Source organism: Aulostomus chinensis, chromosome 22, assembly GCF_037954235.1.
Source record: "Aulostomus chinensis isolate RoL2024-O1b breed Wild chromosome 22, RoL_Achi_v1.0, whole genome shotgun sequence".
NCBI lineage: Eukaryota > Metazoa > Chordata > Actinopteri > Syngnathiformes > Aulostomidae > Aulostomus > Aulostomus chinensis.
The window spans coordinates 22,850,517-22,862,724 of NC_141341.1; the positions used below are offsets into that span (position 1 = coordinate 22,850,517).

Genomic DNA, 12,208 nt, shown 5'->3' on the forward strand with positions numbered 1-12,208 from the left:
TTTACTTCATTTTAGTAATGGTAGGTTAGCAAGTATCAACCCATTACTGTGATCTTGTGACTAATGAGTCAATATGTGTGGGGTATAAAAAGCTCCTCTGTAGAGAGAAACCGGGATAAAGCTGAGGGGTGCCATGTATACCTTGACCTTTGACCTCCAAAACCTTTTCTATTCTTCCTCGAGTCCCAGTGGATGATTCTGCCTGCATGTGTAAAATCTAGAACAAACATCCATCAAAACTGGCCAGCACGGTGGTGCAGTGGTCAGCACCGTGGCCTCACAGCAAGAAGGTTCTAGGTTCCAGCCCCGGCTCAGCACAGTCTCCATGTTCTTCCTGTGCCTGCATGGGTTCTCTCTGGTACTCCAGCTTCCTCCACAGTCCAAAGACATCAAGAGGGGGCTAGGCTGCTTGGGCGGTTGAAAATGGATGGATCCATCAAAGAAAAGGATGAAATGCAAAGATTTTGGCGGTCAAAGGTCACTGTCAGTTCATATGTTTTCTGTCCCATTCCTTTCAATACAATATATCAGGTATCTTATGTTTATATCTCTTATTTAATTGCTAACAGTAAAATACTAAAACCAGGATAAAAAAACCCCACAACATTAACAAAAAATTCAACAACTTAACTCCCTGCAAGGGTCTCTTGGATCTTTCTGCTATAAAGTGCTGTGAGGAAACATCCAAAATATATGTGCAGCTTATAAGCAGATATAATTTAGTTAGAGTATTTTAGACCTTTGAATAATTACACTACTGCACATCACTGTCATTACTGTCAGAGCAGTGACGTGGACAGGAACAAGGTACCCTGGTCCAGCACTCTCCCTCACCTAGTGTTGCTAGTCCACCACTTCATGTCTAAAAAGTACTTTTATTAAATACAAAATGATGCTGTGTATATTCTTATCTAATATGTGCTTTTAGAGGTTTGACTGAAAACACAATTATAAAAGCATGCCTTTTATAAAAAACTTTTATTTCTGCTTGCTTTTGTCTGCCTTCAAAGGCTCAATTAATGACTCAAATCTATTTGAGCACCTCAATATGCCGAACAAACAAGAGGCTGCAGCTTATTGGCCGATGCACTTCAATAAACACAACAGTGTGTAAAGGAGGTTTAAGCGCATCCATGTGAATTGCATGGTAGGTATTTGAAAAGCATTTATTTTCAGTCTGTGCTTGGCTCACATTAACCTGACTGTGTTCCTGCAGTGTTTTCAAGCTGATAACAGTGTTGTCTACTGTTATTCTCACTGTCCCCTGTAACTGCGTTCATTCTTTTTGTGCAGAAACAATGAGAGTACAGACCGAGGTTTTATCGTTGACAGTGCACTTGAAGAAGATGATGCAATGGCATTATTCATTAGAATGAATAATATTGATTTACATATGCTTGCATTTTTAAAGATCGGAATCACCCCGATGAGAAATAAACTTTCCATTTTATCTTTTACTTAGTGTCTGCAAATCTGCAACTGGTGTAACGAATGTGCAAACATTTGACTACTCTCTTGATTTAATCTGCTTATTTGTTCATGAAATCTCTTCAAATGTTTATCTCATGCAGAACACTGATAGGCATGAACCAAAATCTCCAAATCCACAAAGTAAATGAACAACAGAGACAAAACTCAATATCCTCTTTTGGTTAAGATGCGTACCATTATACTGTGATGGCAGTAACTCCTCTTTTCTCAACCTTCACAACTTTGACTTTTCACCAGCATCAGCATCTAAAATGTAAAAGGAGACCTAAAACTTTTCCATATTTTCTGTCATATTTTATAAAGCTGAATGTTCATATTAATGTGGCGAATGAGTTAAACAAATGTAGAATAAAACGAAAACGGCCTGGGCTTCAGACTCTCTAAAGAGGTTTCACACGCCAGAGGTTTGTCTACTTTTGCAACCAACTGACATCAGCCTGGCATGAACATCTTTATATGGTTTTCTGCTCCAGGCACAGCACGCTGTGGATGTACAGGGGCGCTGCCCCTAAGCAGGCTTATGAACGCTGGCCGAGCCAAAGAAAGAAGGTTATCAAGGGCCAGACACATAAAGACACATGAGCTCAAAAGGCTTGTTTCTAACAGAGGATGAACTGAGGGGCTGAATCAAGGGCCGGTAAACCCCAAACCATGCAAAGCTCTCCTATAGGGTCCCAGAGTAAAGAAAGACACTTTTTTTTTTTTAAGAAATGCGCCTTTTTGTTTCCCAAAAGGTTGTTCCGTCCTTGCTCCTTTAATCATTTCCATATTTTCTCAGTGTGCTATATTTGACTGCCTTGATATGAAAAGTATGTCAGCATGGTTTTCAGCTAGGACGAGCCATGGATGGATACTGATAATCATGAAATAGATACATTTTCAGGCAATAACCCACCAGACAACATCGGTGCTTGTGATATTTGGTTGAAGGTAGGTTGTGTTGTCAATGTCCAAAAGTGATATCTTGTTTCCACATACGTATCTCTACAGTCTGTGATTTCTACATTCCGTTACCTCAAGGATAACGGAACGCTTGCTGATTGGGCAGGGTTGAGAGGCCAATTTGTCTCTGTCGATAACTAAACAAGGGTAATATCATGGAACATGAAACATGATGGAGCAATAGCCTGTTAGCTCACTCATAGCCTGTTAGCTTGGACAATGTCCACAGGCAATACAAGACCCTTAGAAAAGTACCAGTAGTAGTAAAAGCAAGTATCAAGCCTAACTTAAATGGAGGGAGGCAAGATTTGATTTTGACATTGGTGGCTCCCCTGAGAGCTGATATTAGTTGCAATTATGAGCCCACTTCCACATCATCCATAGCTGACAGAACAAGCTAAAGATCATACTTAGAGGAAGAAACAAAAATCAATTCAGGTTAGGTTTTTATTTCAATTAAGGTTTTTAATCTATACTGTGAGGTCTATAAAAGTGTAGATTACTTAAATTATTTTAAACTAAATAGATTATGCACAGAGGAGCCAAACAAACAGTGAAGTTAATGGTGAAACAATAATTCCTTAATCAATGAACACCTAAACAGGAGAATTCAGCCCACTAAGAGCTGAGAGACTGAGTGTGTATGAGAGAGGAAGGGACAGGACTGATTCAATGCACATACAGATATAAAGAAATATCATAACATAAGATCTGGGTTTATCAAAGCTCTGCTAAAGACAGTACCTCAACACCTTGCTTCTCTTAACTCTTTTGAAGAGATCCCACCGGTTGTTGCTCAGCTAATTCTCTTCTGCATTGTGTCATCAGTTCAGTCTTGGGTTGAATCAGATTGTAGTTTAGATTTTGAGACCAAAGGCACCACCGAATGTAAAATCATTGGACTCCACACTGACGGACAGCTGGATGTAGGTAGGGACATGTCCCTATCCAATCCTACACCCTAGGAAGGAGGAGCTTTGGAAACACATCTGAAATCACAGCAGGAACTAACTAACTGTGTGTATTATACAGAGATTCATACAGACATATGTGGAAGCCCATGTTCAGTTCAACACTAGGAGATGACCTAATGACTCCATCAACCTTGCGTAGGATGCACGTAGGTCGACTGACAACAGATGACGTTCGTATTTTGTGAATTTTCATTTGTTTTTTTGATTAACCAGCGTCCAGAATCTGTGTTCACATATTAATGACCTTACCTACGTTTTGCCCATTTTGGTTGAAATGGGCAAAACAATGGATGCTGCAAAACTGAACAGATAATGATTGTGTCATCAAATGCATTTCCTGACAGCCCTCCTTCTCTGTGCACCCAGGCAACGGGGCGTGGCAGAGAAAAGGATTAGACAGAGAGGCTGCCTGTGGAAACTCTCAGAAGCTTATGAAACATTTCATTCTTTGATGAAATAGCTGACATTCTTTCAGTAGCAACTGATCTGACCCTTCCATCTAGAGCAAAAATCTCTGCCCATGGTGTCTACCTGTTTTTGTCCAGGTTTGCTTTCACCATTTTACTTCCTCTCTGACCTTATGTAGCAGCTTAAATGCCTTTCTTAGACTTCAATTTGAACAGATACCATTGAGAGCTATAAAATTAGACGTGTTGTAACAAAATCCTTTGAAAATGTAGGAAACAATTGTTGAAGATGAAACACAAAACAAAACAGAACTCTACCACAGATCGAACCTCTTACTGACCTTATGATGAAATGACTGGAGTCAATAAGGCTGCCATAATGGGACCCCTTCAGGTTCCCAGAGTTCCCCACCACGGCGCAGCTCCTGCAGCGCTCAGGGCTGGCGTCCATGTAAAGCACCTCATCAGGAATGACTTGGAATAGCTCCTCCACCACTTCACTGAAGTTGGCTGGCTGCCTCTCCGACTGCAACCACTGGTGACATGACAGAGACAAGCCTCAGAGAGAGACGTGGCTCCGGGCGAACTTGAAGTAGAAGTGATTGAACAAGGCCACAGGAGCTCCAGACACTGAGCACATTTCTGAAATAACCTCAGGGGTGGCTTAGCTCTGTCTGCAGGGGCTCTTTTGGCCTGGCCTTCTTCTGGTGGCTTTGAACTAGGAGAGACAGCAAATACATGCAGGAGTGTGCGTGTGTGTGTGTGTGTGTGTGTGTGTGTGTGTATGTATGTGTGTGTGTGTGCGTGTGTGCGTCCATGCCTGTGTATGTATGTGCGTGTGTGTACCGTTACATTTTGTGCTGTGGCAGCTGGGAACATAGAATGGATACAGAGTGTTCTGCCACATCTAACAACAGATTTAATGGAAAATATGAAAGCCTGAACTGAACATTACTGTATCTTGTTGTCCATTCAACTTTGCCAGTGGAGTTTTCAGATAACTTTTTTTGTTTTTGTTTGTGTTTTGTACAATCATATTTTGGGTTGGCAATGATTTATTTCAACGGGTGATGCGCTTTAAATCATCAGTCTGTTTTTCAGGATCACTGTAAAAAAAGATGGAAAAAAGGATATTAATTGTTTTATAGGAGATCAAATGATTCAATTTATTGAGATTTATTTTAATGTACTTGTATTCACTTTAAGGATTAAAAAAGGGCTTTTTATGTCTGCAAATGATTCTCCTACTATCTGACTGGAGGACAGAGAGTGTGTGGAGGTGGTACCCTTGAGCAGCTGCACCATCCTGCCAGGTGCCAGCTGATATGTTACTCTTGCCTCCTTGAGCTCCCTGTGAGGTGCATTTCCCTGAAATGAGCAGTGACAGGAGGCAACCTTGCAGTAATTTTTCTGTTCTTGCTTCTAATTGGACAAGGTGTGAGCTGAATGTGGGAATACCTACAGCGTTGGCTACCATCCAGGTTTATACACAGGAGAGCTGTGTGAATTTTTTTTTTCGAATAGACTTTTCTGAATCTAGACTATTCTAATAATGGAATGTAAAGTGAGTATAGTATATATTAGTTTGAAAGCATATATTTAATTTTTGTAACTTACTGTAATTTAAAGCAAATTTGATTTAACTAGACATCCTCCTTAAATAGGCTCTATCCCTGGTTTATATTCTGGGTTGATTTTATGTTTGGTGCATGTTATAATCCCCGCAAACGGTGGCATCTCAAACAGAGTTTGACATATGAAAGTATCAGTCACCCACAGTGGAGGTTTGAGCAGCTATCTAACTTCTACAAATTCAGGGAGGAGGCAAAAATAACAAGTTCTCTATCTGCAGAAGTGTAAGGTGAGTGAAGTTAACTTGGTGCTGCAAGATTTTAATTCCCCTGCCTTCAAAATCAACATTTCAGAGCGGTTCCACTCATATTGTTATTAAATATATAAACAACCTCACAGGCATATCCAAATAGAATATTCATTTACACGTTTAAAGTGGAATTATCTGACTGTTAGCAGGATTACACATAAACTTTTAAACTGATGTTCTTGAAACCTGGGCCAAGAAACAATCCTTTAGTTTTTGAAATGGAGCCAAATAAGGACTTCTTTTTACTTCTTTTTTAAACGTCTTTGGTTTTTGATGGCATATCTAAAAACAATAACAGAAGCACCGCATTCACGCTTTAAAAATCACAAGTGGTATACATTTGTGAATGATCATCTGACAGGACTTAAAACAGAACTTCTTTTTGGTGATAATTCAAAAATCTGCTGTATAAATCCTGTTGGCCCTTCAAATTACCGAATGTGTACGGTTTTTATTTTTTTACATTGTACCAAAAAAAAAAAAAAATCACAAAAAATGGAGTAAAGCACTAATTTGATGTGCAGCATTGCGGAGTCCCAGAGATATATTCCTGCTGATATACATGAAGACGGGCATTATGGGAAACAAAAGATGTGATATTATAGAAGACACAAGGAGAAGTAGGTGCACCAAGCGACTGTTAATCGGCACATGTGTTGTCCTTCAGTGGTGAATACTTTCCAACAATCTCTCCAATAAATGTTGCATACGTGCAGTGGTACGCGTGCAAAATGTTTGCATTATTTCAGAAGAAGCAAGGGGACTAATTCCAAGTGAGTGGAGGGATATGGTGTCATCTACACACAAAGATAAAACAAATAATCTCTTTCCATTTATAGATTTGAGCAGAAACGGTGCGAGGGAACAACAATTACCTCATCCACCCGTTCACTTGTTAAATGTGAACAAATTGTGTGTGGGAGTTGGCTTCACAACTTAATCTCTTCTTGTGAGCATCACAGCAGCGTGTGATCTCTCGCCTTTATTTGTGATCTTTCTTTTCAGCACCTCATCTGCTCTCAGAAGCTGAAGTTTCTGTCCCAGCCCTTTGTTGTCTGGCATCACAAATCCCCTGAACACATCCCTCTGAATCTTACCTGCCACCATTTGAATGTTTCCTCTGAGAGGGCGCTGTTGTCCCTGGTCATTAGAGGGTGGATGGACTGATTGAAGTGCTCAGCGAACCAAGGGTCGTCCTCCAACTCTGTCATGCACTGTTGACAGGCACATAGCCCTTTGGAGAAAAAGTTATCCGACAAGCGGAAGGCGTGCTTGAAGAAATAGAGCGAGGGATCCCGGAAGGTGTAACTGAATAGGAAGGTCGTGAATGTAATGGCACAAAACAGCAGAGCTAAAGTCCTAAACTTCCTCCGTTTGGGTAGAGACATGTTAGAATCAGTTGGCAGGGAACAATGGGAGCTCAATGGACAAAAATAGCATCATGATAAATCTAGGGAGCTGGAGGTGTGGGAAAAAGCAACCCTGTTGACCGCGTGTTGCACAGGGCTCAAATATATCACTGCAGTCACCTTGTCGTCCTTATTTTTCAGGCAGCACAGCACTGAGTTCATGCATGTCCATAGTACAATCCATCAGTGTGGTTTTACAGGGGGTTCGCAGCCTTCATCTGGATGAAAGGAGGGTAGATCCACAGTGTGATTCTGTCGGCTCGATGGCTCCTGCTTAATCAGATTCAGAAAGCTTCACTGTCCCCTCAGTTGTTGACTCAGTAAGGTCAGTGACTGATGAGTCATCCATTCTCTAATGATCCACCTAAAAGGCAAACAAAATCACATTTTTGGTGACATGTACTTGGAAAATATGGTTGCAAAGCAGCCCATGACCCTCTAATGCTATAACACAAGGAAGTCTTGTAGTTTTGCAGTGGTAATTGGCTCTAGTGGCAAACATACACCAGTTTTTACCTGTTAATGACTGTAATGGAATTCTACTAGTTCTTCACAGCAGATGAAGTACTGGATGAGCTATGAGCAAATCCAGTAAAAAGATTTCAACTTAGTTACAGTTTGAACCCATGTCTTTGTTAACATCCATTTTTCAGCTGATTTTTTTTTTTTTTACATTTTGCAAGAAGATATTACATAATGACATTTGAAGCACAAGCACAGTGGTTAGCACTGTCACCTCACAGCAAGAAGGCCCCATGTTAGATCCCTCAGTTCAAGCTCTGTGTGGCATTTGCATGTTCTCCCTGTGCCTCCCTGGGTTCTCTCCTGGTACTCTGGCTTCCCTCCGCAGTCCAAAGACGTGCAGGTTAGGTTAACTGGCAGCTCTAAATTGACCGTGGGCGTGGCTGTGAGTGTGAATGGTTGTCTGTGCGATGGACTGGCGACCTTTCCAGGGTGAACCCCGCCTCTCGCCTGAAGTCAGCTGGGATAGGCTCCAGCCCCCCTGTGACCCTTGACAGATAATAAGAAAATGGATGGATGGATGGACATTTAAAGGAAAATGCCAAAGTTTTGGGAGTTATGCTCATTGTCCATACTCCAGAAAGCCAGAAAAGAAGATAGATATCCCTCGCTCTGTGACGTGATTTGGAGCTGAGACCCACAGAGACCAGGTGACTGCTAGTTAACTTCGCACAGTGACTGCTAGTGGGTGGGAAGTGTGAGCGCGGTTCTGTTTAAAGTCATCACGTTCTCTTTTTTCTGAATTAGTCTTTTCCTGGATTATTAGGGTTGAGCATAAAACACTTAAATAAGAGTAAGGGTTTAAAATTATGAAACACTGTGGTTGTAGAATCAGACACACAGCCAGAACTACTGTCTTGACTAGTTGATGTGATATAACACAGTGAGTCCCAGCCAACAAAACAAAACGGCTGGTGCTACAAATCATTTGTAGAATCTTTCTAAGAGAGGATAAGGACGATTACCTCAGGACAAAGCAACATCCTGAGCCGTATCAACTTGAGGATTTTTGACCAAGGCACGATAGCACCCATTACAATTTATTGTTAGAGGGGTGAGAAGGGTGTCTGTCTTCTCTGTCGGCTCTGGGGAGAATGGACAGTCGTCATATCTCTCAAAAAGTTGGCGTTCCTTAAGATATGTTAAACGTATGAGATTTTTCACATTTTGTCATGTATCTTAACACGTTAACACATAAAATGTCATTCTATCTTAAAAAGACAAATTAGTCTGGTAAGGAAATAATAAAATAGTAATAATAATAATAATTTGTCATTAATGGATTAAGATGGGCAAGATACTGAGCCCCTAATTGCTCCTGATGGCCCTGCGACCGACTAGCGACCTGTCCAGGGTGAACCCTGCCTCTTGCCCGATTTCAGCCGGGATTGGCTCCAGCCCCCCCCCCCCCCCCCCTCGCAACCCTTAATGAATAAGTGGTAGAGAAACAGGATGAATGGATAGATGGTTTAAGAGGGTGTCAATTCCTGGAAAGATCTTTTAACTGAGATAAAGTAAGAAAAACACTAGAAAAACAGCAAGCGCTTCATGTGTCTCAGAGCTACATTGACTGATTCAGAATCAGGGTGATGGATAGGAGCAGCTCTCTCTTTGATCTGCTACTTAATATGGAAACGGTGTTTGTGAAAGAGCTTCTGCCATTAACCTTTTTCAACCAAACACACATTTCAAAAGAAACATATTAGTGATAACCTAGCAGAAGAAATCAGAGCAGGGAGACTTTTTTTTCAGAGTACAGCATGTCACGACTGACAAAGCAAGCAGACCTCATGGGGGTGTCATTTTCAACATGAAAATGTCACACCTGCCTTCAAACAGGGTCTGGGTTTCACTCAGATGTGCAGCTTTGTTAAAAATTTCACAAATACATCTATATTTTGTTAGGAGAAGATCCATATTGATGATAATGCATTATCAACACCACACAGGGTGGGGGTGAGGGGTGGGGTGGAGCTGAGGAGTGAGCCCCAGACACACACTACCTGCCCTTTTCTCTTAGCAATCTCAGCGCGAGCCCATCGTATGGGAGATTTGTGGGGAAACGACATCACAAAGAGAGAAAGACCGCTGGCCATGCCTGATTAGAAATTGATCAGGTCATTCAAATTTCACCCTGGAGGGACACAAAGAGGATTGGGGTTTAAGAATGGCTGAGAGGGACTAGGTGGCGACGCGGCCTGCCTGTTGATTTCATTCTTGCAATCAGAGCAGAAAAACAAACTATACAGCTGTTTGTCAGTGGCACTGACACAGGCTGATGCACAGGAAGGCTTATGAGCGGTCCTGTCTGCTGTTGGGAGCTCCATGACTCACAATGGACTGCAGATTTGCATACAGCCAAAGGTTAGTTATTGTCTAAGGCAGGCAGTTTGACAAGGATACCTGGGGACACATATAATAGACACTTCAATGAACAGGCCCACTCCTATAAAAGAGGCTGTTGACTCCACTCACTTTCAAGCCTCCTGCCATTAAGCGGGAAAATAGATGAGAGGGCGAGCAGAATACAGTATATTCTCAAACAGGTGGCAGCGCCCTGATTTTTGACAGCACACTGGCCATCAATTCGTTCCCCTGACCTTGTCCGACTGAAGGATGGCAAGCCTGTGCTGATCAAAGTTTGCCAAGCTGAGACAGCAGAGCATCTGTTCTCACTTCAGAGAGGAGGGAGACGAGGGTGGTGGTGGAGGTGTGAGATGTGATTTTCCGCCTAATCGTCAGTTTTGAGAAGTCATCAACTTTGCAGGGTGGAGTTACAGTAGAGTGTTTTCAGTTTCCGCTCTGTGGAAATTGTTTTTCTCCCTGGATTACCGCTGCTACTTGTGAGCAATTTAAGAAATCCACATTCTGCACTTTTGAAGACTCTTCCAGTATGTACTATGTGTTCTTGGAGAAAGGCAGTTGTTTGCTGCATCTGTGTGAACCTTGACATTCAGCCCTTTTCAAACATGCACATCTTTAAATAAATGAGACTGAAATGTCAGTGTCATGTAGTCGTAAAGTGTCAGATTTCTTCAACACCTCTGTGACAATCTGAACTAAATAAGGTCTGCAGCACATGAAAATATGTACATGCAGGGAATTAAAAGCCCCTCCCCCCCAAGTATCTCCTTAGCATGAAGATAACAAAAAATTGTTGAGGGAAGATCTGTTTTCGCAAATGTTTCTTTTTATTATCTGTTTCTGGAAACAGCAAACAGCTGGATGCCGTCTATGGCATAAAGACGAGCGGGAAACTGCTGGCTCTATGTGACGATAACAAAATACTGCAACCAGCGCCACGAACACTCTAGTTCATACGCTATAGAGAGCAACAGTGAGACTAATGGTTTAGCAAGTAAAATCCATATAGATAATATCCAGGCAGTTGTTTGCTGCATCCGTCAAAAATATATTCGAAAACAAAGCAAATCAAAATACAAATCAGCATTAGCTAATTTATTGATATTATAGCTAACAGATAAAGTGAAACTTCCCCCAAATTGTATTTTGCCTTCCAATTACTCACAATTGTTGCCTTAAAACTCATAAAGTTTTTTTTTTTCCACATGCGACACTTCTCAGAATGCAGAAGGAGCCAGCCATGTATATTTAGCTCGAAGATAATTGCAACCCATGACCACCGAAACCGAAAAACTGACCCTAAACTAAGCGCAGCCTGGAATAATCCACATCTTTTTATCAATCCATATGCTCAATAAGCCATAATCACTTGCACTAAAAAATAAAGAAGCTATAACACTTCCTGTACGGCGTTGGTTCATTTTGTAAGGAGGTACCAATTACATTTTGTAACAGATCCATTCAACAAATGCTTGGGCAGAGCAATACCTGTGTAGTTGCAATCATTCATGTCCTACAGAGGAAATAAACGTGTGTATAAACACAAAGACAAGAGGAAGATGTGGAAAGTGCTTTGCGTAATCTTAGAAAGGATGTTTGGCTCTGCTCTCACCCACTTAAGTGACAAAATACAGTGGAACTGAGGCCTTTGACCGACTTTGAGTGGGTGGGCTGCTGACAATGTAGGATGCATTTAATCTGGTCTCAGCGTGGCTAAATAACCTCAGCCCACAGTGAGGTGGCAACCGTTCACCTGTGCCACATTGGGCTTTGTGACTTGTGATGACACAAAAGCATCCTACAAGTGTCGAGAGGAAGACAGTGAGTCAGCTGAGATGGGAAGTTCCATTTTAACCCTTCCACTTCGAATCCTTAGTCTCATTATTTACCCGTTCAACAATAAATGCAAAAATTACCCCAAAAATTGTTGTTATATTTTACATCAAAATCCAATCTTTTTTCATCCTGTAACCAATCATGACATGACATCCACCCATCCATCAAGCATCTTCTCACAAAACTGCTCCATCACTGGCTCTTTCACTGCTCACCATGTCAAACACTTGAGGACTGGAACCGCAGCCCTGCTGCTGAGGAAGGCATTTTACAGAGCTGTCGAACGTTATGTTGTGACACGTTCTGGTTATGCTAGATTTCCAGCTTTCCAATCAGTTTCATGTTTAGAAAAATCCCTTTTTACTTGAAAATTCCTGACAA

The 12,208-nt window shown here is 41.5% G+C and overlaps 1 protein-coding gene across 2 annotated transcripts in view; it reads right to left on the reverse strand.

Moving 5' to 3' along the window:
- LOC147241179 (CMP-N-acetylneuraminate-beta-galactosamide-alpha-2,3-sialyltransferase 1-like) overlaps positions 1–12,208 on the reverse strand; it is a 75,801-nt gene that overhangs the window by 22,741 nt on the left and 40,852 nt on the right. The window contains exons 1-3 of one of the 2 annotated variants that reach the window (XM_086193606.1): positions 7,842–7,893; positions 6,794–7,469; positions 4,156–4,349 (exon numbers count right to left, since the gene is read on the reverse strand). In XM_086193606.1, the coding sequence (XP_086049732.1) occupies positions 4,156–4,349; positions 6,794–7,084 (485 nt within the window). In that variant the 5' untranslated portion in view covers positions 7,085–7,469; positions 7,842–7,893. Of the gene's footprint in view, positions 1–4,155; positions 4,350–6,793; positions 7,470–7,841; positions 7,894–12,208 lie in introns of those variants that run through there. The other variant, XM_086193604.1, reaches the window with a different exon arrangement.